Source organism: Arctopsyche grandis, chromosome 10, assembly GCF_051622035.1.
Source record: "Arctopsyche grandis isolate Sample6627 chromosome 10, ASM5162203v2, whole genome shotgun sequence".
NCBI classification, from domain to species: Eukaryota; Metazoa; Arthropoda; class Insecta; order Trichoptera; family Hydropsychidae; genus Arctopsyche; species Arctopsyche grandis.
This window is the reverse complement of record NC_135364.1, coordinates 22169088-22194712: the sequence shown is the minus strand read 5'-3', so window position 1 is coordinate 22194712 and position 25625 is coordinate 22169088. Positions and strand designations below refer to the sequence as shown.

At 36.8% G+C, this 25625-nt stretch overlaps 3 protein-coding genes across 4 annotated transcripts; 1 reads left to right on the top strand and 2 right to left on the bottom strand.

The window, feature by feature from the left end:
* Window positions 1–1731: 1731 nt before the first annotated feature.
* On the top strand, window positions 1732–10259 carry LOC143918015 (uncharacterized). 2 transcript variants are annotated; one of them, XM_077439662.1, is made up of 5 exons: window positions 1732–2030; window positions 4489–6908; window positions 6983–7218; window positions 8717–9552; window positions 9627–10259. In XM_077439662.1, the coding sequence occupies exons 2-5, from the start codon at window positions 4516–4518 to the stop codon at window positions 9951–9953; spliced, it is 3792 nt and encodes a 1263-aa protein (XP_077295788.1). In that variant the 5' UTR covers window positions 1732–2030; window positions 4489–4515; the 3' UTR covers window positions 9954–10259. The 2 variants fall into 2 exon arrangements, with proteins under 2 accessions (XP_077295788.1, XP_077295789.1); XM_077439663.1 differs by having other exon boundaries at window positions 1769–1939.
* SmB (small ribonucleoprotein particle protein SmB) lies at window positions 10046–12284 on the bottom strand. Its single transcript, XM_077439664.1, has 2 exons — window positions 12198–12284; window positions 10046–11805 (listed from the first exon to the last, which is right to left on the bottom strand). The coding sequence occupies exons 1-2, from the start codon at window positions 12198–12200 to the stop codon at window positions 11185–11187; spliced, it is 624 nt and encodes a 207-aa protein (XP_077295790.1). The 5' UTR covers window positions 12201–12284; the 3' UTR covers window positions 10046–11184.
* Window positions 12285–13834: 1550 nt separating this feature from the next.
* Window positions 13835–23461, bottom strand: LOC143918330 (Krueppel homolog 1-like). The gene is made up of 2 exons (XM_077440168.1): window positions 23353–23461; window positions 13835–15403 (listed from the first exon to the last, which is right to left on the bottom strand). Exon 2 carries the CDS (start codon window positions 15384–15386, stop codon window positions 14052–14054), a length of 1335 nt encoding a protein of 444 aa, XP_077296294.1. The 5' UTR covers window positions 15387–15403; window positions 23353–23461; the 3' UTR covers window positions 13835–14051.
* Between the last annotated feature and the right edge of the window lie 2164 nt (window positions 23462–25625).

The following is a 25625-nucleotide window of genomic DNA, read 5'->3' as shown; positions in this document are numbered from 1 at the left end:
AAATCAACCACTGGCATTCCTCAACAACCACTCAACCAGATTAGTATATTTTATATTGAAGAGGTCAATTTCACCAGAAATCCTGTTAAGCAGATATATCGCTCTAGATATAGGAGCCGTTGACAACATATTTGTGCGAGCCACAGGAGGAACAAACAAATCACGATTTCTCAAGTCCCTGAATTTACAAGGTGCATTAAACCTAAATTCCTTTAGAACCTGACGATTGTGTATTATCCCATTCAACAGCTTAAAAAAGTGTCTTCCCAGTAACATATTCCGACGAGACTCCAATGAGTTGAAACCTAACGCCCCTAATAGGAATGCACTAGGATATAGTCAAGGATAATAACCATACTGTTTCAAATAAAGATATCTGAGAAACCGTTTTTGGATTCTCTCAATCTTCAATGAATGAGTTATATGGGTAGGATTCCATATAATAGAAGAAAATTCTAGAATACTACGTACTAAAGATTCATAAAGAATTTTAAGCACCAACGTACTCTGGAAAGGTTTGCTAACTCTTAGTAAGAATCCCAGCATTTTTGTTGCACGCAAACAAATATTGTCTATGTGTCATTTAAATTGAAAATTCCCCTTCGGAAATATTTAACCAATGACGATTTTGGGCCAACTTTTAAAACCAGTAGCGTACAAAATATCGAAATAAAAATTAAATAAAAAAATAGAAATTAAATATCAAAATTAAGCTAACGAGCGAGATTGAGCTAAAATTAGATCATCGTTGATGTTTTGAATTACAACAATGTTTTGAATTACGACGATATTTTTTTTATTTTTTATTTATTTATTTAACATATAAGCCACAGTGACATTACAGAGATCTCCAACGCGTCGCTGTGGCCGGTCATTCAGTAATAATAACATGATAACAGTAATTTATTTATTTATTTATTTTAAACAGACCATTGTGGCATAACAGGAATTCCTAAAGCGCCACAATGGTCAAAAAATATAACACAAAAAAGAAAAAAAACAAAATAACAATTAAACATAAACATAAATACATCCATACATACATAAAAAATAGCATTTAATAATAACAGATAAAGTAAAAATATCAAATAAAATATAGCATAAGGAATGCCTTGCACCTACAGCCAGTTTCAATAAATATGTAAGAAACAACTACAAATACAAAACATCCCTGTAGGCCCAAATGGAAGAGAGTTAATCAAAATTTCACTCATAAATCACAATCAATCATGAAAACAATGATGAGCGCAGACTACCAGATAAATGGGTTAGAGTAATTTCCGACAATTTACGCTCACTAAGGTGGAAAATATCACATTCAGTCTCGGCAGTAATAATAATAATTCAGTCTCGGCAGTAATAGCAACGAAAGTAATAATAACTTATAATAATAACAATAGTAACACAACATCTGACGCACTCAGGCAGGGCATATTGTTGTCGTCCATCAAATTTGCTTACAATTTGAATACAAAACCAATTCATGCACATATATTTCATCACTCAAAAATCTACATCCAATTACTACGTACTCTCTCCGATGTGTTGTGAATAATTGAATAAATAAAAGACTTCATAGATACTATCACGCATCACCGGATGCAAATAGACCCATTATTTCCATTTATGAGTCGTAGCTTCGAGCCAACGTTCTGATAAGATTCAAATCGGAGAGATTTGGCGCGAAAGGCGTGTCAGTTCGCACAATGCACCATGGTGGATGGCGCCACCGCTGTTCTAAATTTAAATGCAAAAGTCGCGGGCGGCCATCAGGCATCATCAGCCACCGACCGAGCAGTCGTCCATGAAAGTGCAGGTGGGACCGTCGAGTCCCGGCTCGATCCCGATCCCGATCCCGATCCCGACGACCATGTGAAACGGGATCGTCCCGGGTCGAGTGTCGGTCGAGTGCGCGAAAATTCGGTTATATTTAGTGCGAGTGAGTAACCATGTGAAGTGTGACGATAATCCATGAGCGTCTTTGTGTTAAACGGACCTATCTTTAAACACGCTCAACTATCTATTTCAAGGTAATCCCGATTTGTTTTCACTTCATCGTGTGCGGATATCCGCACTGTGTACTTCCATCGGGAATAAAAATAGTGAGATTTGATCCGCCATTAATAGTTCACTTTTACATCAAATAGATTTGCTGAATTTAGGAATAACATCTGTGTAGATTTCAATGCGAAAAAATGCATCACTAGAGTAACATTTTAATTTTAATATTATATAATTGTGAGTGAGTTTAAAATTTAAATAAACAAATGAATCGTCCGGCGCGATCAAATCATATCAGGGTTGTCAACTGATATATGTACATATGATACAATTCCTCAGACAAATCTAGTAAAAAATTAAATTATTTAATTAGATTGAGAAGATACCATAGAATTTTAAATTTAAATACATAATAATTTTAGGAAGAGTTTGTTTGACCAAAATTGTACTCTGTTTACTTATTAATAGCAATTCAGCCTCAGAACTCAAATGTCGAATATACATATAACTAAGGGTAATTATTGCTTTAGTAATTCTCCCTTTCATGTTACAAAATCTCGGCATCTTTATTGTAAATATTTGCCCTTGATTCGAAATAATGGTAAAATTATTCATCACCATATTATATTTGTACCACACCACAGTATTTTCATAACAAGCTCAACGAAAAGGCAGTTTAAATAAACCCCAATATAAAGTGAACGTCAAACAAAACAAAATTGTAGCATTTTCAAGCGTGTCTATTACGATTATTTTTCAATATCATACTGGCGGAATTGATTTGAATATCAATTGCTGATCAAACCGCGCAAAATGGCAAAGTTTCAAATCGATCGGAAGAATGTAGGATATAATATAATATGTTGTTAGACCAATAAACGAAGTGAAACATAGAAAAGTCTTGTAAGAATGACTTTTATTTATTAGTGTAACTGAATTTATTACTTAAAAGGATTCTTATTATTAGTCTTCGACGGTGGAGTTTCCATTTCCCAAAAAAGGGTTAAGTTAGAGAGCAAAAAAAAAAGGTTGACAATAGAAATTGACGATAGTGAACCCTTTTTTTGGTCAAAAGCATCCTGACCGCCTTTTCTTACTTATTATTTAAAAAAATCTTTTTCTATATTTTTATTAAATAAGATTTAATCAAATTATTATATTCTGCATTCTAGATAATCTTTATGCGTTTAACACGTTCAACCCGGCGTGTACCACCGGTGGCCACGCGGATAGTGCTATAGCAGACTATAATTTTACGGTTCCACTTCATTGAGCACCCCAACACTAAAATTCCTATAAAGCTCTAAAGATTTGGGGACAACTCATTATATAAAGTGATTTAATTCTGTCACGCGTAATTGGGTGCCACATGGGCAAATGTATGAAATCATGCGCCGGGCTGGATGTGTTAAATAAGATTTAATCAAATTATTATATTCTGCATTCTAGATAATCTTTATGCGTTTAAGTAGGAGTTGCCTATTTCCGGTCAGCTGTTAGTCGTAGTTCGTAAATGAGACAGAAATGTCTTGTCAAAATAAAAGTCTAAACTATAATTTGCTCCTGCGTCATGAGTCAAGTGTACCAATCATTATTCACACTGTTTTTTTTTTAAAACACCTTCAATTAATAATTTGTGCATAGCTATTGCAACAACACCCTGTGTGTAAATATACAACAATGCGATGTTTATGATGAAGAAGTGCGAATACACACAAAGCACACACTCGACATTTTCACGGATAAATCCCATGAATCACATAATTAATATTACACACAGCTTCACTTTCATGGTACAAAAAACACAATTCTGCACTGACGAATGCACGTCTTCTTTTTAATAGACAATAATCCCGTTCCTAAACGTCAACGAGGTTGTTAATTTTGAGCAATTTGTTCATTTGCTCGCCGACACGAAATACATTATACCTCAAGTGTTTCAAATTAGATTATTCGACTAAACCGATCAAACCAGACCAGACTGCAGATTGGCATCGGTATGTATGTAGTGTTCATATTGTTTTAATGTTTTGGATGAGCGAGAAACAAACAAAAGTTAGTATATACATATGTAACTGTGAATCGTGGAGACTATTTTAGTTGCGACCGCTAAATAATACGATGCTTTCGAATACCGTCATCAGTGGACATACTCTTGGGGAAAATCAAACAAAATATATGTAATACGAGGTAATTTTAGGAGATCGGAACGTTGCCTGGATATCTAGGGAATCAGATCCACATCATACCATTTATTTTGACTACCATATGTTCATTTTCCATATTTTTATGTTTCTATATTCAATTTTGAATATAGATAAAAGTAAAACAAAGGAATAAATAAATATTATAAACGAAATTGCCGTCGAAATTTTTCCTTTCTGATTAAATTATATTCAAAATTATAGTAACACGTTTATGGTATACAAAATTTGCGATTAAAAATCTTATTTTCATGTGGTGTTATGGCGTTCGTCTTTCTTTCAGATAATCACAAAGGTCTCCCCGAAAAGCATGAATCGCGATTTGAGTTCTGACAGCAGAAATCACAACAGTCCCAAATTGAAGAAATCGACCAAAGTCAGTTCCCCAGTCCAAGATAAAGCGGATGAGTTTAAAATAAACTCAAATAAAGCCATAGGTCAAAGGCCTCGTTCGGCAGGCTTCAGGTCGTTCCTCAGCTGGTTCAGAAAAGTAGAAAACCTCCAAAGACACGAAGAAGAGGAGCCCTCTTCAGACTCCAGTTCAGAATCTTCCGAAGAAAACAGTTCAAGCTCTAGTACTGCTACAGTAGCCAGCTTTGCATTCTTACCAGCCAACAAGTATAAGCCCTATGGTGAAGCGTCCCAACCTGAAAAATTCTTCTCTCCAGGTCCTTACACGGAAACCTATCATAAATTGATTCTGGAGCGCAACAAGAGAAGACATCTAGATAAAAATATAAGTCTTAGAAAAAAATATAGTCTATATTCGAGCGGTACGATTAGTAGTAAAATTGATAGAAGCGAAAATGTTAGCAAAAGCGAACAGAGCGAACCGACGAATGTGATGTACGATACATTCAGTTTGCCCACGTTTAGCAAACTGAAAATAGATAGTTTAAATGAGTTCAATGACAGGAAAACGGCGAGCTTATCGTCCAGAAATGTGAAAACAGGAACTCACGTCAAGGGAAAGAGAAAAGCACCCCTCCCCCCGATCAGTCCTGAATATATAAAATCGTATAGAAAAAAACGCAAAGCTCCACCACCACCGTTAGTGATGCCGAAATTTAGCGATATTGAACTGACCAAAAAGACCGGTTCGCCATTGACCAAATCTCCGTTGAAAGAAAGGAAATCGGTAGAAGAAAAGGGCAAAAAGTTGTCTCCAGTGCAGAATGCAGACGTCTCGAATGCCGAGATATCGCCCAAACCTTGGTACAAGCGTGAGAGCAAAGTGAAGCATAATAAAAATAGCATTCAAGACATCGCGAAGAAAAAGAAACACGAGTTTCCCGAAGTGGGTTTCTTCAGATGTTCACAGCTATTCGACAATTTCCGAATTAACAACAACGACAAGTCCGAATCAGAGAACAAAAACGAGAAGAGGGTATCGCGACTGTTGCCCAACATCAGCGAGCTGGACCGAGAAGCTGCGGAAATAATTAAACACCACAAATCAAATATAGAAAACGGGGAAACCGATATTCTTATGTGGAAGACCAACGCCATTAACAAGCCGTCGTCAGCTCGGGATCTCATTTCCAAATTCAACGCTCTCTCCAACCCACAAGGAAATTCAAAAGTCACCAATAATATAGAAATTAGACTTTCCAATAATAACATTATAAGGAATGACGTTTTAAGCATAACCAATCAGAACAGCGTTGAAAATGGTCTAACTAAAGCACAAGTTATAAATGAAAATAATCTGTCGACGAGTTCATCCGATACAGATAACTCCATAAAAAATATCCCTGCACAGAATCTACCTCACGAAGGGGAAATATCGAAATCTTTCAAAGCTGAAATTTTTTCTGCTCTTCCAGATCTTGCCACGGCTTCACAGAATACAAAGAAGGACCCCATTGAGAATAATATTCAAAGTAAATCAATGGAACAAACACAACAGAAACTCACTGAAATGGAAGAGAAGATAAGACTCAGAGAACTTTTGAAAGAAATGAAAAATTCGCTACCCAAACGACCCAAGACCAATATAATTAAGGAAAATCCAGAGGGCGTTCAAGAAAACAAGAAAAATCAGGTAGTTGTTCCAGAAATTAATCCACAGCATTCATCCGAGCCCGCTGATAGAAGGGCAAACTTCTTTAATATTCAACACATACAAGTCATACCACAAAAACTTGACGTCACTAAAAATGAACTAAATCACGTCAGTGCAAATATCACTCAAGCACCAGAAAAAAGTGTGCCTGCAAAAAAATGCGACAGTAAAATAATAAGTGAACTGTACAAACCTATTCCTCTCGTTGAGCCTTCGAAAGTAGAAGTACCCAAAACGGAAACAAAAATACAAAACAATTCGGCTTCCAGCAAAGTGAGCAGTTTTGCACAGACCAAAAGCGTCCTCTGCAAAAGTGATCAGATCTACGAAGCACCCGAAAAGATCACAGCGAAATATCAACCACCGACAACCACAGCACTGCAGACAACTTCGAACGCCGTGTATATGAACGTCGAGGAGAGCAAATTGCTGAAGAGCAATCCACCGGTTGAAACAAAATTATCGCCGAACAATTCGCTGAACACTACGAATGTACTTTTGAAGCAACTAGAACAAGCCATTACCGAAGGAGACGACGTTGCAGCGGCTAAATTGGCAAAAGATTTAGCCATGTTAAGAGTCAACTGCTTGGTTATGTGTTCACCTAATGTAGACGCAAAGGAAGTAAAATGGAAAAAGTATGATGTGAATATTTAGCGTAATATGTATGTAATTGCTACGAATTTCATATATATATAATTTGTTGTTTCAGGATTAACATTTACATCGAGGATCAGTTCTCACATCAAGGTCCACTCCCGATTCAAATACCAGAAACGACAAACATGGGAGAGCTTAAGAGCAAAGTATCCAAGGAGTTCAACATACCCATTGCCGCACAGAGATGGATTATTGGGAAACAGTTGGCAGATAATGATAATGCACCACTGACCCAATATAACAAAAATGATTTTGAAACACCTCTATTTCTTTATGTTATAGCTCTAGGTTAGTTATATAATATAATATAAATATAGCAGTGCCTTATGCAACCAGCTCATATAGACATATATGTATATGATTTTAACCCTTTGAATGGTGACCAACGCAGATCGGCGTTTTGCCAACAAGTCCATAAGCCTGATATACATTGTTGGGATAGGCGTTGTTTTTTGAGTATGTAAAAAATGGGTCTACGTGACGAGACAGAATGTTAAATGACAGAAAACGCAAATATCGGAAGATCGAAAATCGAAAGATCTTAAGTCGAAAGATCAAAAAAAATGGTGCATGGTAAACGGTACATACTTACTTAATTTGCGCGAGCAGGATACAACAGGAACAAGAGGAACATGCTTTTCCTCCCGTATTCTGCGCGCGCACATTAATTCGGGAGGAAAAGCCTGTTCCTCTTGTTCCTGTTGTATCCTGCTCGCGCAAATTAAGTGAGTATGTACCATTTACCATGCACCATTTTTTTTTTTTGATCTTTCGACTTAAGATCTTTCGATTTTCGATCTTTGCCTTCCGATATTTGCGTTTTCTGTCATTTAACATTCTGTCTCGTCACGGAGACCGGTAAAAAATAAACAAGAATACTACCAGCTAAGCCTTTCCAGGTAGCATTGAACATGGGTCGTGTAATCCGTGTCAATGTTTATAAAGACTGATTTACACCGGAATTTCTGAATTTATAACCATAGCAGATTTACCCGATAGAAATCCCTAACTTCTGAGTATTTTAGATTGTAGCTTGGAATTTAGATTGTGAGCATTACATTTTAACAACAATGAAGCAGATGGAACTAGTTTTGTAAAAATACATTCATAAATAGACTTATTTTGTTTACTTTATATTGTTGCAAGATATATAATATTATAGAGTCTAAACCAGAGAGATGTAATAAGAAAAGAATTACGCGGTACGTCTCTTTAAATATGCTACATTGCACGGAATACAATCGGATCAATTTACTTATAAAAATGTATCCCATGTTGTTTATTGTGTGTTTTTGAATGAATGGTGCAATTTTTACCGATGCTTGCCTATCTTGCGAGTAATATAAACAAACAGAGAAGTTTTTATCGGACATACGTCGAGCACCAAGCGTCAAATACGACTGATGCTAAAATGATTTAGATCTGTCCGTGGACAACTGTCACTTGACAACAATATGACACCTAAGCCACTTCTATTAATATTACATTTCTCTGGTCTAAACACACCTTTACAAAACACGAAATTCTCGGCGATAGTTATCTAGGGTTTGTTTTGATTAGCTACAATTTTATACCTGCTTTCTATTGGATTTATAAATAATTCTAGTTGAAATGGAAATGTTGGCTAAATTTTCAGCGTGGCGGGCTTTCAATAGAAAAGACGTTAGCATTCAAAGGGTTAAATACAATTTTATTCGTGAAGTTGCAGTTAAAAAAAAAATTTGAGTGGGTTGGTTCCATTGATTTAAACTACATATATATGTTAAAGTTCATATTTTCGTTTCAGAAAAACCTTTGGTAGAACAAGCAGCCAATAAAGTAATGGAAAAAAAAGACGTGCCTTCTTCCAGTAAGTCCGATGCACCAAATATTGCTTTAAATATCAATATTACTCAGGTTGAAAAGGCCGTGCCTAAAAATGTTACAACGGAACAAAATGATACGAAAATTTTACAGGTCAAAGAAATTTCTAAACTGAAAGTTGAAGACGAACCGAAACCGTCGAATTCCACAAACGGTAATCCGGAACTTAAGAATGTAATAAAGAACACGTGGATTTGCACAGAATGCACGTTGATCAACAGTCTTTTGAGTCCTCTGTGTAGTGCGTGCGGAACGAGAAAACCTTCAAACGCTGAAAAATACAGGGATAGTAAAGTCGTGACTAACGTAAAGATAGACGACTCGGGCAACCACTACATGCAATTGCTCAATTTAGACAATAGAGAATTAATCCTTAACACGGAGGACTTTGAATGCCCTATATGTTTGACGAATTGCGGACCCCAAGCCGGAGTCACGCTCAGAGAATGCCTGCACTCCTTTTGCAAACAGTGTTTAGAGAATATGATCAAGTATAATGAGGATGCAGAATTGAAGTGTCCGTTTAGAGACGAGAATTACTCGTGCGACAGCAACATACAGGAACGGGAGATAAAAGCAATAGGCGGTAAAACTCTGTACGAGGGACATCTAGCTAAATCGATACGGTTCGCCGAGAATAAAATACAGAATGCTTTCCATTGTAAGTCACCCGATTGTAAAGGATGGTGTATATTCGACGACAATGTGAACGAGTTCATTTGCCCGGTTTGCAGGAAAAATAATTGTCTAACGTGTCAGGTGAGTTGAAATCAAATATTAAGTCAAAATGTATTAGGAAGTGGTAGTGTTTTATTTTGTTTATTGTATATTAGGCCATTCACGAGGGAAAGAATTGTAAAGAATATCAGGAGCAGATGAACAGTAATAACAGTCCTTCTAAGAATGAAGGTCAACAGACGAAGCAAATGCTCGACGATATGGTGAAGAAGGGGGAGGCTTTGGCTTGTCCGTCTTGTCAGGTGATTCTGATGAAAAAGTGGGGCTGCGACTGGCTGCGGTGCTCCATGTGCAAAACGGAGATATGTTGGGTGACCAGGGGTCCTCGGTGGGGACCTGGTGGGAAGGGAGATACTTCCGCTGGATGTCAGTGCGGGGTGAACGGCATCAAGTGTCATCCCAAGTGTAACTATTGCCATTAATTTGTACGTAACTTGAAGTATGCAACTAATAAATTTTTGATAACGAACGTAAGTTGTATCATTTTTCAATCGAGTGAAATAAAAACGCAATTTATAAATGAAAGTTTACTGAAACTCATAGTACATGTAAAAAATTTATGAAATATGTATTTCGCTTCATACAATAAAATGGTTATCGTCGGCGTTTCAATTGAATTGCATATTATTAATTCAATGTATTTATAAATACAAAACGAGAATGTATCCTGCATCTTTTATAAATAAAAGCAAATTCCAAATATTACTTAAATGTAATTAAATATTTACAAATTGTATCTTAATATTATTTCTTATATTTAAAAAAACAATTACTGAGATATCTCTGTTACGTAACACATATGCGTAACTTTACAATTCTGAAAGTTTATGACACTATATTTATTTAATTGGGCGAGTAAAATAGGCCGAAATATTTGCAGCAACTTTTTAAATACTGATTGTTTTAAAAATTAACTAATTCAGTAATTTCTTAAAAACGAAAATTAGTTACCTCCACTTTATATTTTTAGCGTGAACACATTTTCTTGCCTTTTACTAACTATATTAAATTTAAATAACGTTAGAAAAAAAATCTGTTTTGAATTCCGTTTTTTATTATTATTTTTGTCATCGTTTTTAGTTTGTTTATTTGTTATCCAAACAAAATAAAATTGTACATCTCACATATCCAGACAATTCCCTTTTTATTAAAAATGTAAAAGTGGAAATTAACATTTAAAAAAATGAAAAATAATAAAAATAAAGTTTTAAGAGGCATTAGAAAATGTCTAAGAAATTGACTTTGATTTACTTCAGTCAATTTGTATCATATGTATATTATTTGTTATCGATATTTAAAAAGGTTGTCAATATCCGACATTTTTACACCCAGTACATTGCAGAAATTTCAGATGGTAAAAAAGAACACATTTACTAGAAATCGGTATCACGAGTTTGAAAGAAAAGACGCATAGTATTAAAAAGTAATCGTTATAACTAAAATAATAGGATGCAATTTTATCAATAAACCAGAGAAAATCCATAAATGATTACAAAATGCATACATATTTATAGTACTAGTAAAGTGAGAAATAAATCGCTTTCCAAATTACATTGAATTTTACCAATACTGAAAGACTTCAAAAATACAATCTTTTTCAAAATATACATCTCCAGTAAGTTCTTGGTGTGACTTAGTTCTGTAAAACTACACTTAAAACGGTCTCGGTGGTCCTCCTCTCATCATACCGGGCGGAGGTCCACGCATCACTGGTGGACCGCCCATGTTGGGGGTTCCTCGTCCCATGCCAGCCATGCCTGGGGGCATTCCCATCATGCCCGGTGGAGGCCCACCCATCATGCCAGGGCCCATTCCACGCATCTGCGGAGGAGCGGAAAGTTGCCCCCTGCCGCTGGGAGTCATATGTTGCTGAGAAGGTCCGCCCACCCCTCGGACGGGACCTTGAAGACCAGCTGGCACTCCACCCACATTTGCAGGCATTCCGCGACCAGCGGCGCGTCCCATACCGGGACCTGGAGCAGCACCGGGAATTGGAACTCTAGGCAAGCCCTCTTCTGGTGGCGGTAAACCTTCTATAGACATTGATACAATGTTTTCTCCACGTAATAAAACAAAGCCTAGCGTTCTTTTTTCTTCTCTCTCTGGACCTTTATTTTTTGGCTTGATTTTTCTGAATTCTTCACAATCTCCCAGGATCATATTCATATGTCTGTCGAATGCTTTAAACGTTCCGATGAAAGTCCGTGAGTCTTGCAGTACTATACGGACTCGATAGTTTATATGCTGCAGCATCTTATTATTCTTTCCGATCGTCTGAAAAATGATAATTCTCGTGTTAATTCACTTACATAACTTGGTTTCTTCCAAATATGATACTTCATACACAAAATATAAATAGCAACATGACATTTGAGGTTATATCACTACAATTCCGAAATCAAACGACAGGCTTAAAATACAACAATATTATCGTTCCTAATTTAAACAACATTGTAACTATTAAATTAAATTGAATTTATTAAGCTTCATCAATATTAAATAGCTTAAATGTCAAAATATTCATATACGAATATGAACGTTAACCGGCCGGCAAAATTCGCGCATCATTCAGAGGGTTTCTATGGATTAAAGTCGATCAAGAATACAAAAAAATAAAAGAAGAGCATTGTAGAAAGCAGGTGCTACGCCCCCGGGGGGCGGATTACCATTTTGGCGGGCGCCTCGGGCGGATGAACGGCTTCGGTAAAATTTGACTTGTTTTGACAGACGCTTCGACCGCCACTTGCCCTAACAACCTAAACGACGACCATTTTCAATATCACAAAATATATATGGCATTTTCGTTTGTATAGATATATTTCATCAAATCATCACCCAAAACATTAAAATAATTTATTTTCATTCATTTACAACGAAATTTTAATATAAAAGTAACATTTTTTGTGTTTGAAAGATATATTTTTCATTAGAATTTTTTTTATTTAAATATAACAACTATCGTAATTATTTATCATTACCTTTATGCTAATTTCAAAGCGTCTATATATTCTATCATTATGTTTTTAGTTATATTTGTTTAATTTCAAAACCTAATTGAAATAATTTTGTTTATCAGCAAATTTGTTTTTTACCGCTAGCAACACTGCACTATGCGCGCAAAGTTCAATTGAATCACTGTTAAACTACAACAACAAAACATTTATAAGACACGAACTTATGTATGAATCTATGTATTTTTGATAATGGATAATATTTCAACATCCACATCATTTGAAAAATATTAAAATAAACAATAATAAAAATAATGAATAATAATATTGATGGACGTTGTTTTATATAACTATGTATATTGAAAATATTATTGCTAATGTCAAAAAAATCAAAATTAAATTAAACTGTGGTTTGGCTCCATTATGCAAAACTAAATTGAAACAGCTTATATGTATAATGATAAAATATACAATCGTAAGTAATACCCACCATTCATTTTCATTTATTTTTTAACACTCGATTAGAGTTAATATTTACCTTATCAACTTTGAGTCACGAAACCTTATCAACTTTCAGTCTTCATCATCGAACGTTTATAACATATGCATACTTGCCTCTTATATACGTAGCATCTTACGTTACCTACCTCACCATTGTAATTGAATGAAGTTCTTTCAGGAACGCAGCCTTAGTTCAGTGTAATAATAACATATGTGTATATAATCGAATAAAAGGCGGTTTTTAATGAATATTTGTTTAATATTTTTAATATAAATAATATTACATAGTTGAATCTTTCAACACAATCATTAAATGATAAATGGAGATAACATTAAAGAGGAAAACCCATTGAAGCTTACACATTCTCAATAATCGTTATAAAGTTACAAGATTTAGCAACAAACAACTTAATATAATAAATAACTCTCACTTGCACTTCATATCGAGAGGTAGCAGCGTTGCAATGGAATACTATAGGAATATATATAAATATATATATAATAATAATAATCATATAAACATATGAAATCGCAATCGATCACACACTGGCCACCTAAAATGTACAAAAATCATATCGAGACAAAACAAGTCTCCCTTTGTGACTCAACACACAATACAAACAACTATCGTACATATACTATGTATATATACACTTATATAAATTGTATCAAATTCTTAACAACTACAACTTTTAATTACATTTTGACCGGAAATACACCGGGACTAAGCAGTCTTTTTTGGAACCAGCGCGCTTCTTTCAAACGTCGAAAACAGCTGTGAAATTTTCCACTGGACAATACGTACGATACACACGATCAGTCTTCACCGCCGATTTTTATATTCTTTTATTATAATATATAGATATATTACTTTATTTTAAAAACGAGTACTCTCCGACTCCACACACACACACGAGAAAAAAAACGAGTTAAAAACCATCTCTAAGACCTACCACTTTAAACGTTTACACGTACATGACTAAATACTCGTAATTTAAACTTCGTACAAGCACGATACTCGACAACATGCAAAAATAAGATAACTAATACGATTCAGTCTTGCGGTATTCACGACGCTCTGGCGAATTGGATCACGGAGTTCATCCTGATGGGTGCCGTCTCGATGGGTTTCATGTACATTTTGCGTTTCCGCAGAGGTAGCGTTAACATGTCCCTGTGCGAGACCAGATCTAACGGATCTTCTGGAGACGAGGATCTTTCAGGGGTTGAACCGGGAGGTGTCAGTACAGAGACGGCGTGTTCCGAAACCACGTCTTCGGCGCCCGCCAGGGCAGCTTCCACACACCGGACAATGTTACTGTCCGGTTCCAGGGCCGGTCTGAACTCTGGCACTGGTTGAGGTGTGAAGTATCCGCGTTGTCTCATTACTTGTAACTGCTCGTAAGCGAAAGTGTCAGCTCCGGAGCCACTGCTCGAGGACAAGGAACCGGTGGAGCTCATCAAGATAACACTGTCCATAGGTAGGTCGCGTTGCACCTCCTCTCGGGAAGGTTCCGTCAGATCGTCGGCGTGTCCTTTTATGTGAGATTCCATTTCCTTCTTGCTCTTGAAAGTGTCGTCGCATATGGTGCACTTGTAACACTTAGCGCCGTAGTGTTGCACCCGATGCAACTTCAGCACGTGGTTGTATCCAAAGTCACGGAAGCAGATATCGCAGTGGTAGGGCTTTTCACCTGTGTGGGTGCGAGAGTGAACTTTGAGCTGTTTCGAGCACGTGAAACCCTTTCCGCATCCGGGGGCAGAGCACCTGTAGGGTTTTTCTCCTGTGTGGGTGCGTAAATGTATGACGAGCTGTCCCGACTGGATGAAAGTCTTCTTGCACACGGAACAAGCATGCGGTCTTTCACCAGTGTGGATGCGCATGTGACGATGAAGTTTTCCACTGTGTTCGAAGGCCCTGCCACAGACTTCGCAACGATAAGGGCGTTCTTTTGTGTGGATCCTGCGATGGACCTGAAGGTTTTCTTTGACGCTGAACATCTTATGGCAAAATTCACATTCGAAAGGGCGCTCCCCCGTGTGGGTGCGATAATGGCGTACTAGACGTGCCGGAACTGCGAAGGTTTTCCGGCACACGTCGCATCGGTAGGGATCAGCTCCCGATGGGGGTCCGGTAGCCGTAGGAGCTAGGGCTCCAGCCGATCGTCCGTGGGATCTGGCGTGGCTGGTGTGAGCACTTTTGGTGGCAAAACTCATGCCGCACTGTTGGCAGTGGAAGCGGCCTTGGCTGTTGGCCACGACTTGAGGAGGCATCGGAGGCGGCGAGGATTCGGCACTGGAGACGCCTGAAGACACCGCTTCAGGCTTTCCGCCTTCAGCAGCAGCCTCGGTGTGCTCGATAGAAGGCATCCCCGAGTAGTAAGATCCGACCATGTCGTTCATACGATTCCAAAGTTTGTCTGCAACAAAAATAAGAAAAACGAATGTTATGAAAAGTTTTTGTGATTGTTGTTTCGTTTCAGTTGTGATTGGGCAGTTTGGAAGTGGGTCGAAGTACCGGAAGGAGTTTCTTCCTGAGGTTGCATGAAAACAGTTTTGATCCATTCTTTGTGTTGTTTCTCCCAGAGCTCTTCGGACATGGTGAGGGCTCGAGATGCGAAGCGCGAGTGCACGCGTAGGTCTCTATCGCGAGGGCGAAGACCTGAGTGGAGGGGGGGCGCCGGTGCACACGTGGCCGCTGCAGCGACACGTGCCGTCAAGAGCAGGTCAGGCACGGAGCCCGACCCCCCACTCGCCTGACCGATATCGAGCCGAACCGGAGACCACTCATCTTGCCTACTACATATGTTTCTCAAGCTGCCGTGTGCGCGTCACACGCACAATTCAAAACCAACTACTAGATATTTCATTTTTCAAAGGGCTGGACAGCAGCGCCTTGTCCATACAAACGTACTATACTTCTCCCTACCTCAATTATGGCACTAGACAAATTATTTTTTAATATGCTATGGATATCCACCATTGGGGTGCATCTATCGTTTTCTTTTTTTGATTAATTATTTTTTATAGGAGCTAGGAGCCGCCAAACATCTATAAAATCGCCTCTTTTTTACACCCACGAAAAGAGTCTAGCGTGCTTATTTAACGGTCGATTTTAAAAAAAATACGCCGATAGATGCACATAAAATATCTTTCTCATACCGATGATGAATTTTTTTTTAAAATTGGTCCAGTTTTGGAGTAGAAAATAGTAGAATACGAAACCTCGATTTTGTCAATTTAAAACACTTTTTATCTGGTCGAAGCGAAACTGTCGCATTCACTCAATATATATATTGTCGCATTCACTCAATATATATATCGAAGAAAGGAACTGTAACAAAATTAAGGTTTCGGGTGTACAGCCCTCTTAATCGCCATAAGCGCACCGGTGCGCGCTCTTTCGTGTTTTATTCGAAATTAATTTTGGTTACTTCACAGTGGGGTCGTCGACACCAACAATATTACGTACAATATTTTCCATATCTAGTTCCTAAATAGCAACCACAGGTTGCAATATGGGAACTGGATATGGAAAATATTGTTGGGGTCGACGGCCCCGGTGACATCTAAAAATATCTTGTGATACTAACGAAATTGAAAACAATCTATATTTTTCCTCAGTTTGTAATATTATATAACTTATATATTCAAGAGGTAGTGTCAAGGGTTGGCACAAAACACAAACATATAATAAATCGAATCGGTTTCTAAAAACGCTTGACGATTGAGTGGTTTAATACACATTACAGACTAATGTTAAATCATCGCCAGCCTATGCAAATGACCTGCGGCAACATTTTCAATGACCCGACGATAAAAATTGTAATCTATTTTTAATTTTACAATTATACAATGATAAAAAAACGCTATACCGCATAGTTATCTAAGTTGGGTCACCTTCATTGATATATTCGTACAAACTTTTTACTACACACCTTAGAAAAAGATTGTCCTTTGAAAAAAGCTGCTCTCATTCGGATAGCATGACCTTCTGAATTTTTAGTTTTTTTTATACATATGAATACCGGAAATAAAAATCTAAATGCAATTTTTAAGATTTTGATATAGATTTTTGTCAATGCATAGTACAATTTTATGAACAATACAAACTTGCTTTTGATATATGTACACTAAAAACGATGTTGGGGACTTAAATCATATTTAAAAAACATTGTCGCTGTCATATATAGGTTTTTCATTCAAAATTGATCCTTTTTCATTTCAAATTAAACCTTTTTCGTTACAAATTGACATTAAAAAGGGGTCAATTTGAAATGAAAAACCTTAATATATAAAACGTATTTCTGGCATATTACCGATTTTGGATTTTTTTGGCACTTGGGCCTCTTTTATTTCCGGTTTGCAAATATATATACAAGGAAGGCCTAACAGGTGACCCTCAATGCGCCTTCCTGGCCAATTATAAACAACGATAAACGATTTATAGAGCAATTATACACAGGATCATAAAGACATTTATGTATAAATTTGACATTAGTGCCCCATTTTATAAATTGGCAAATTTGAGATGCTGGAAACTCGAATCTCGCGAGAAATGTGACAAGGTTAGATAGGGTTTCAATGAAATCAAATAAATCAGCAAACTCTGATAGGAAACGATCGACCTGAAGTCATATATATAAGATCTGGCCAGAGCACCGAGCTAGGGATTGAACCCGTGACCACTCAGTTAAAAGTATTACACAGTATTTTTTTTCTCATAAACAACCAAAAAACCGTAGGAAAACCGTTAACAGCATAAACTGCCTACATTTTTCGATAAAAATTTAACATTTCAATTGAAAAATCATTTTTAAATCCATAAAAAATCATTGATACCCTTTTTCTTTTTTTCGTTATTAATAATAGATTATATTTAACTGCTACGTATACTAACTTATTATACATGGCAGTTGAATACTATCTATTTCGCAAACAAAGACCCATCCAAATTGTTGTAAAATTACTGTTAAATGTGTTTAACGTATAAATAATAGATTCAACGAACTACTCACACTTCAAAAATTTAAAAAGTGACAGTGCGAAACTAAAAGTACATATTTACCTCACACAAAATATTGTTGACTTAAAAATAAATAAATCAATTAAGTACTAAACGATTTTTTATCCGATGACTAAAGCCCGGACCCAGAAGGTGCCGCGTATTGTTCAAATATTGTAAATGCATTGTTAAAGGTTTGCCGAACCTTTTTTACAAAGGATTTACAACAATGGAACAATGAGCGGCACCTTGGCTATCCTACCTCTACTGATGAGTCATCAGTAGAGGTAGGATAGTCACAGTGCTATCCATTGTTCGACAAACCTTTAACAATGAATTTACAACCTTTGAACAATACACGGCCCCCTCAGGCTCCGGTGACTAGTCATCAGTAGAGGTAGGATAGCATCAGTGATGACACGTATGTTTAGACACAGTAGTGTCCAAAAAAATTATCTCACCTACCTAGTAATATTAAGCTAAGAAACGTAAACAGCATCTGATTTCGATTGAATTAGTCAATTATTCACACATATTTCGACATGTTAAGGGTGGAAAAACTGATGTGCGTGCAAAGTGTGAAGCGCACGCCATAGTAGCATCGTATATATCATCATCCGTTAGAGTTGAGAAATTTATCCGTTAGGTATTTTCATGAATAGAACTGGCGGTACACACGCAAAAGTGCTCAACTGTAGGGGTGGGTAGGTGGGTGTGTTTGGGTTATCGATCCATTGCGGGGGAGGAGGTTGGGGTGGTGGTGTTGGGTAGTAGCTAGTGAGAGTGGCCGCTCACCCCGCACCACGGGTATCCATGTAAATAGTAAATGCCCACAACGAAAGCTTCCACAACAATATTCCCAAAAAAAAAAAACAAAACACTTTCGATGAATCTTTCAATGGTTGTATCGCGATTGCGTTTCGGCCATTTTAAATACATAATTGAATCATTTTACGTTCAACTTTGTACATCGAAAAAATATAAATTTAAATTTCAAATGTAACTATTTATGTACAATTGCGTGCAACTTGTTGTGTGGAAAAAATTATGCAATAAAAAAAACCGCACGGAGAGACTAAATTTAAATCATAATGCCGTTTTTTTTATTTATTTTTGATACAAGATGACGATATGAAAATTTGCGCGACCCATTTTGCGGATTTCAAGGCGGTTGGTTTTGTCTCGCTCCTTCTGCAAGCATTTGCTTTGTTTGTCCCGCTTTATCCTGCTATATTTTTCAAGGATGAATTTTGATTATTTAGTTTGAGTATTCACATGAATGAAGGAAATTCTAATTGGGTACGACTCAACTGCATGTACATTGAAAAAAATACTTTGTATCTTAAAAAAAATGTTTGTGCATTAAAATGCATTAGTGCATTATTAAACAATCTCGTATTGTGCGTCGAATAAAATATTTTGGCATTATAAAGTGACCATTAAAAAATATGAAACGATCATTCGAAAAATAGATTTTAGCATACAAAAAGTGGCAACGTCTTCCACTATTGACAATATTATCAACTGTCAAAAGTGCTTACTTTTGTTTCACACTAGTGAAATGTAATCTTAAATAAATATAACCAACCCTAACTTAACCTAACCTAACCAAACCATAAATAAATAAAATCTAACCAAACGTTGGTTCGTATTTTGGTATTCGCCACGTTGCCGATGAAGTTCATCTGCCATTGAATGCACATTTCATCCACTTTTTAAGTAGCAAATATTTTTTTCACTGATCAAAGCAAACTTTCTAATGCAATCTGTATCCTTTAGAAATGCACACATTTTTTTTGTAATGTACAGAAACCTTTTTCAATGTACAAAATTTTTTTTAAATGCACATATATTTTATGAAATGGACGTTTAAATTATTCCCATTCTAATTCATCCCTTTCCTTTCAACGTTGCGGCATTTAGCCGATTCCGAAATTCTCTGTACTTGTTTAGTGTTTGCGAACGTTCAAGGATTTACAAAATATATATTGTGTTTCAAAGTTTGACGCTGAAAGTCACAATTCGCTTTGATTCTAGGTATTTGATGGTTGAAACAAAAGCACCGTTAAAACAACCTAGGTTGTACAACCACTATTGACCATTCATAAGTTCACTTTGAGTACGTGAAGTAAGTCGCGCAAAAACGTTCAATTTGATATTGTGCCGATAGGCACCCCAGCATATCCTGGAAGAACGTATTGACCGGAAAAGTAAATTGAGCTAAGCTTGCTCATTTTTTTCTATTCTTATCTCGTAACAAAATATACCCATTTAAATATTAATAATATAAGTGACGCCATTGGGGATGTTATGTGTATGTACTCTCATTCTACGTGTACATATGTCTTTTAAAAGCGAGTCTTTATATTATATATGACATGGCCCAAAGTCCTACAGTACACAACGAAAGCTCAACAGTTTTTCTATTTAGGAAGTGTCTCGAAATATGTACAGGAATCGAAATCTGTGCACGCACACACACACACACACTGATCATAGAATCACATAGCCTACCATGTTCATTGTGTTTAATCCACAAATCGTCGCAATCCTTGCTTGAGTGGAAAATCTATCGGCAAACAGATTGCAGTACAAGGGTACACGGATACATTTGACGGCAGATAAATCGCCAGGTCTCACTTTGCCATAGCTAGAGACCCTACGACACACAGTGTCAGAGACAAACTCCCCAGCTTCGTTTCTGATGCTCTTATTTATAACAAAAAATTATCATGTCAAATACAATTTCGGATTCATATCGACAATTGAAACCAAATATTGTCGTTGCATATCTTTTATTTACTATATAAATATTATTGTTTGTTTGTATAATGTGCAAATCTTTAGTTTGGATGACCAAATTTGGTATATCATGGTTTTCGAAACGGGTCAAAGCTCGGGGTTAAAGGTCTACAGATATTTAAATTTTTCAATATTCCACATTTTCAACTTTCAATCACCCGAGTAACGCTGGATGATATGCTATGTATGTATAACATTTTTTTTAATGAATATTTTGGTTATGATGCCGGTTCCATTAAATTATATTTGGAGTCCTTGAAAGAAATCGACGAAAACAATATTGTTTTGTGTAACAATCAATATGTTGTTTCAATGAGTTCGGAAAAATCGCTATGATAGACATTCTGGTTAGACCAGAAGGTTCTGAGTTCGAGCGCTGGTTAGACCTCGATTGAACATAACCATACTTGATTATGAGTATTTCTACGGTGCTGCTGGTCAGATTTAGATATTTGTGACTTAAAGTTGAACTTTTTCTATCAGAGTTTGCCAATTTATCTTATAGATATTTCAGTAAATATAATTTAATTGTAACTGATCATCTTAAAGAAGCATCTGTGGAAACATGCTCCATGCTTAGTTTTAATATATTTTAATTTGATATTGTATTTTTATATTCATGTTTTTTGTCTTTGTATTTTTCATTTTATATTTTAATTACCAAATATTTTTGTAATTTTCTATATTTTAATTTCCATTTACTGAGCGGAGCCGGGTAGCACCGCTTATATCATATATGGGTGCTACTTTAGTATGCGGTCTACCTTTAATATAATACTGCGAATTTTTAATACATATTTTAATCGCGCTTTATTTACACTGCCGAGTTAACCGTGGTCGTTTGTATTTAAAATGTGCTTAAGAGGGCTGTACACCCGAAACCTTAATTTTGCTACCGTTCCTTTCTTCGATATATATATTGAGTGAATGCGACAGTTTCGCTTCGACCAGATAAAACGTATTTTAAATTGACAAAATCGAGGTTTCGTATTCTACTATTTTCTCCTCCAAAACTGGACCAATTTTTAAAAAAATTTCATCATCGGTATGAGAAAGATACTTTCTGTGCATCTATCGGCGTATTTTTTTTTAAATCGATCGTTAAATAAGCACGCTGGACTCGTTTCGTGGGTGTAAAAAAGAGGCGATTTTATAGATGTTTGGCGGCTCCTAGCTCATATAAAAAATAATTAATCAAAAAATTAAAACGATAGATGCACCCCAATGGTGGATATCCATAGCATATTAAAAAATAATTTCTCTGGTGCCATAATTGAGGAAGGGAGAAGTATAGTACGTTTGTATGGACAAGGCGCTGCTGTCCAGCCCTCTTAAGAACACTTCACAAAAAAAAAACGCTAAACTTAACAATCATTGTATTATTATTATTATATATTTACTTACATATTTATTGAAACTGGCTGTAGGTGCAAGGCATTCCTTATGCTATATTTTATTTGATATTTTTGCTATTTTTTATGTTTATGTATGGATGTATTTATGTTTATGTTTAATTGTTATTTTTTTTTTTTTTTGTGTTATATTTTTTGACCATTGTGGCGCTTTAGGAATTCCTATTATGCCACAATGGTCTGTTTAGAATAAATAAATAAATAATATTTATATTATGCTGATACATATGTATGGTCACAGTGAGTATTCTAAAGGGTCACTTTGGCAAATGTGTAAATAATAAATATATAAATTATGGTATAGAATATATATATACTATATACATTAAGTAATATTCCTAGCATCAACGCTGAAGTACATTTCATCAGTGCGTCAATGCGGTAGTAGTAAAATTCTATACATCCATTGTGAAATGTACGATTGAATATATATGCATGTATGTAATTTCAAATTTAAACACATGCACACGACGTTTGGCCGTAAGTGTCGAATCGGCGCAACCTGTGATGTCACTATTGTATGTACTAGCGAAGAAAATAAAAGAGTAATTCTTTTGTTTTTTTTTTTTTTTTTATTTTTTTTTTGTTTATTCAACTATTTCACAATCGATGGGGTAAATGGGGCGCGTCACGCCTTCTCCACCGGAACGAATCGACCCGATCGAAAGTCCTGAGAGACACGGAAACAGATTGAGAAGCATTGCGCATGTTGTGAACGAGAGTACGTATCGGCGCGAAGCGGGAAAGCACACGCGGAGAGCGAGAGCGTGACGTCACCGGAGGAGCAGCACCGCGGCCGGACCGCAGTGCGGCGCCTCCACGTGTCGACGCCGCGATCAGCGACCTGGTCAACACGCGCCGCGGTGAGCCACCGCACACTATCGCACACGCACCACTCACACTCGCCTCACACTCAATCTACACACTCCACCAACCCTTCCGCACGACCAACCCTCACCCAGCACACCAGCTCGTCGCTCGCAAGACTGGGCGCAAAATACGCGCCGAAACGAGCGACCGTGAAAGTTCGCAATCGGCCGCACATAGGGGTAGTCGTCCCGATTATTTATAGCGGAAGTACGTAGCGCGCCCTGAGGTCGGGCGCAACGCGGAACCGAACCGAAAGTAGCATTGAAGGTCTGGGGCTCACCTGAAGTGTTTTGAGGATCTGACGAGACGCTCCGCGGTCCTGACTGTCTATTGGCGTAGGTTGCGATGGACGCGCGCTCAGCAAAACATGCCGGCGCGGGCGGCTGCGGCACACTGTTTACTTCTGGAGAGGGCGCGCGAGCCACGGCACGTGGAGGAGCCGCACCGCGGTCCTTCCAACACGACGAAGCAACATCACACGTACGTCACTCTACTCGTGCGTGTGTGTGTGCATGACGCGTCATCCACCAACCAATTGACGACTCTATTCCGGTCACCTTGGTGCATCGATATTGCAAAAACGCTGCTCAGACTCTGTGTATGTCTGTGTCGAAGATAACGAACGACATGACCCACTATGGGCGCACAATCGCATTCTAAATTTTACACCTTCTCAATATATTGTAACGGATCGCCGATTGTGCCCTCGATCGCACTGGTAATGCGACGCCTCGATCCTGCACCTTACACTTGGTTTGGCATCTCGTGTCGAAAAACGATACGATTGTTGAAATATTGAGCGGGGACTTTTCAAGCGGCCTTGTGTATTCGAAATATTGCAATGGCAAAAAAATGTATAGCTTATATATATAATATTTGAGCCAGACAAAGCTTTAGCTGTCTATGCATGTATGCATACCTGAAGGTTAGGTGCAATAATAAAAAAAAACAAAAATTTAGTAAGTTATGAAACTAAAACAAATATTATGTCAGCTTAATTTAAAGACACGTTTGGATGTTGTAGCGGTGATTTAAAAGTAAATGCGTTTGATGTTATATAAAAATGTGTAAATTAATCAGTCCAATTTAGGCAAGAGCAGAAATATGTTGAGGTTAATATGGTTAGCAGTAACAGTAGGCATCGGGGTTGCTGGGGGCGCCGGAGGCGTCGGCGGCGCTGGGGCCGAAGGCCCCGGAGCGACGGAGGCATCGGGGGCGCTGGGGGCAAAGGCGTCGGGGGGTCGGCGATGCACAAAACGTAATTCGTAATCACTTCGTAATTTGTCATTCGTGCATCAATTTCTTTCCGAAACCAGTCGATTCAATATATTTAACTTGATTTTTATTCGAGTTTCAATTCCTTTTCGAAACCACCCGTTGAAATCAACGGGCCCAACACTAGTGTGTACATAAAATTCAACGAAATACAAATAGGTTGAAAAATAAGAGAGGTTTTAAAAAAATTAACACAAAGAAATTACAGAATAAGTTAAAAAAAAATAGTGAAAAAGGTACCCTCTAAGTATCCCTCCCCCTGTCCGCATTGCAGAGACTGCAGACGCGGTCGGTTAGCCACTAAAGTCGTGTTTTAATGAGTATATTTGTTTGGGGATAGTTGTGTCTCCATTGAAGGTTTTATTAGTGATATAATATACACATTTTGTGATATTAAATTAAATTTTTTAATTTACATTTGTCTTTAAATGGAAACTAGATTAGAAGGAATTCATTCCAATCGCATCAAACAATTATTTAGTTCATTAGAAGTGTTGGTATGAAAGTAGTTTTATTATAGCTTAAAAAGCTAAAAGTCAGTATCAAAATAGTATTAGCATTTGTATAATTGTAAATTTAAATACAGTTGAAACGTATTTGTTGCAAAGAACATAAAAATATGAGAGGAATAGTCCTCGTCGCGACATTGTGATGGTCGTGTCAATGAATATGGTACAACTGTAAACAAGACGTGTTAAATCATATGTTACTTACATTAGGTAATTTATTTGGTTTTGTATTACATTCATGATTGCAATAAAACAGCATGCCATGGAACAAAAGTCAAAGTTTACACTGTTTAATGTTTTAATTTAATATATGTATACATATTGCAACACTATATTCGACTTCACAGGTACAATGTGCAGTTGAACCTCATACTGAATAAATAATGTAGCGTACATTTTAGCAAAAAATAACAATTGATACATTGTTCCGTTCGCATTTATGTATGGCAAATCGAATACATATTTTCTACCCTATACCCGGAATAAATTTGTTGAATTTTATTGTTTTACTGTTCACTGAGTACAATCAACCTTCCTACAACGCGCTGGATCAGTTCAGTAAAAAGGTATAAGAAATATGAGAAAATAAAATTGATAACGCATGTGGGCGCTAAATTCTGTATCATATTTTCTCGCATTTCCACTACTTTTCTTTTCCCATTTTCATGCGGAACAGATTTGGCGCATAATAGGAAGATATATATACTATATATTCACAGTAAGTGTTAATTTATTACAATATTTACTAATCCATTGATCATTACTTGTC

Coding starts and splice junctions, on each gene's coding strand:
- LOC143918015 (XM_077439662.1), top strand. CDS start 4,516: ATGAATCGCGATTTGAGTTCTGACAGCAGAAATCACAACAGTCCCAAA. Junction 6,909..6,982: donor AAGGAAGTAAAATGGAAAAA/GTATGATGTGAA, acceptor TTGTTGTTTCAG/GATTAACATTTACATCGAGG. Junction 9,553..9,626: donor ATAATTGTCTAACGTGTCAG/GTGAGTTGAAAT, acceptor ATTGTATATTAG/GCCATTCACGAGGGAAAGAA.
- LOC143918330 (XM_077440168.1), bottom strand. CDS start 15,386: ATGAACGACATGGTCGGATCTTACTACTCGGGGATGCCTTCTATCGAG.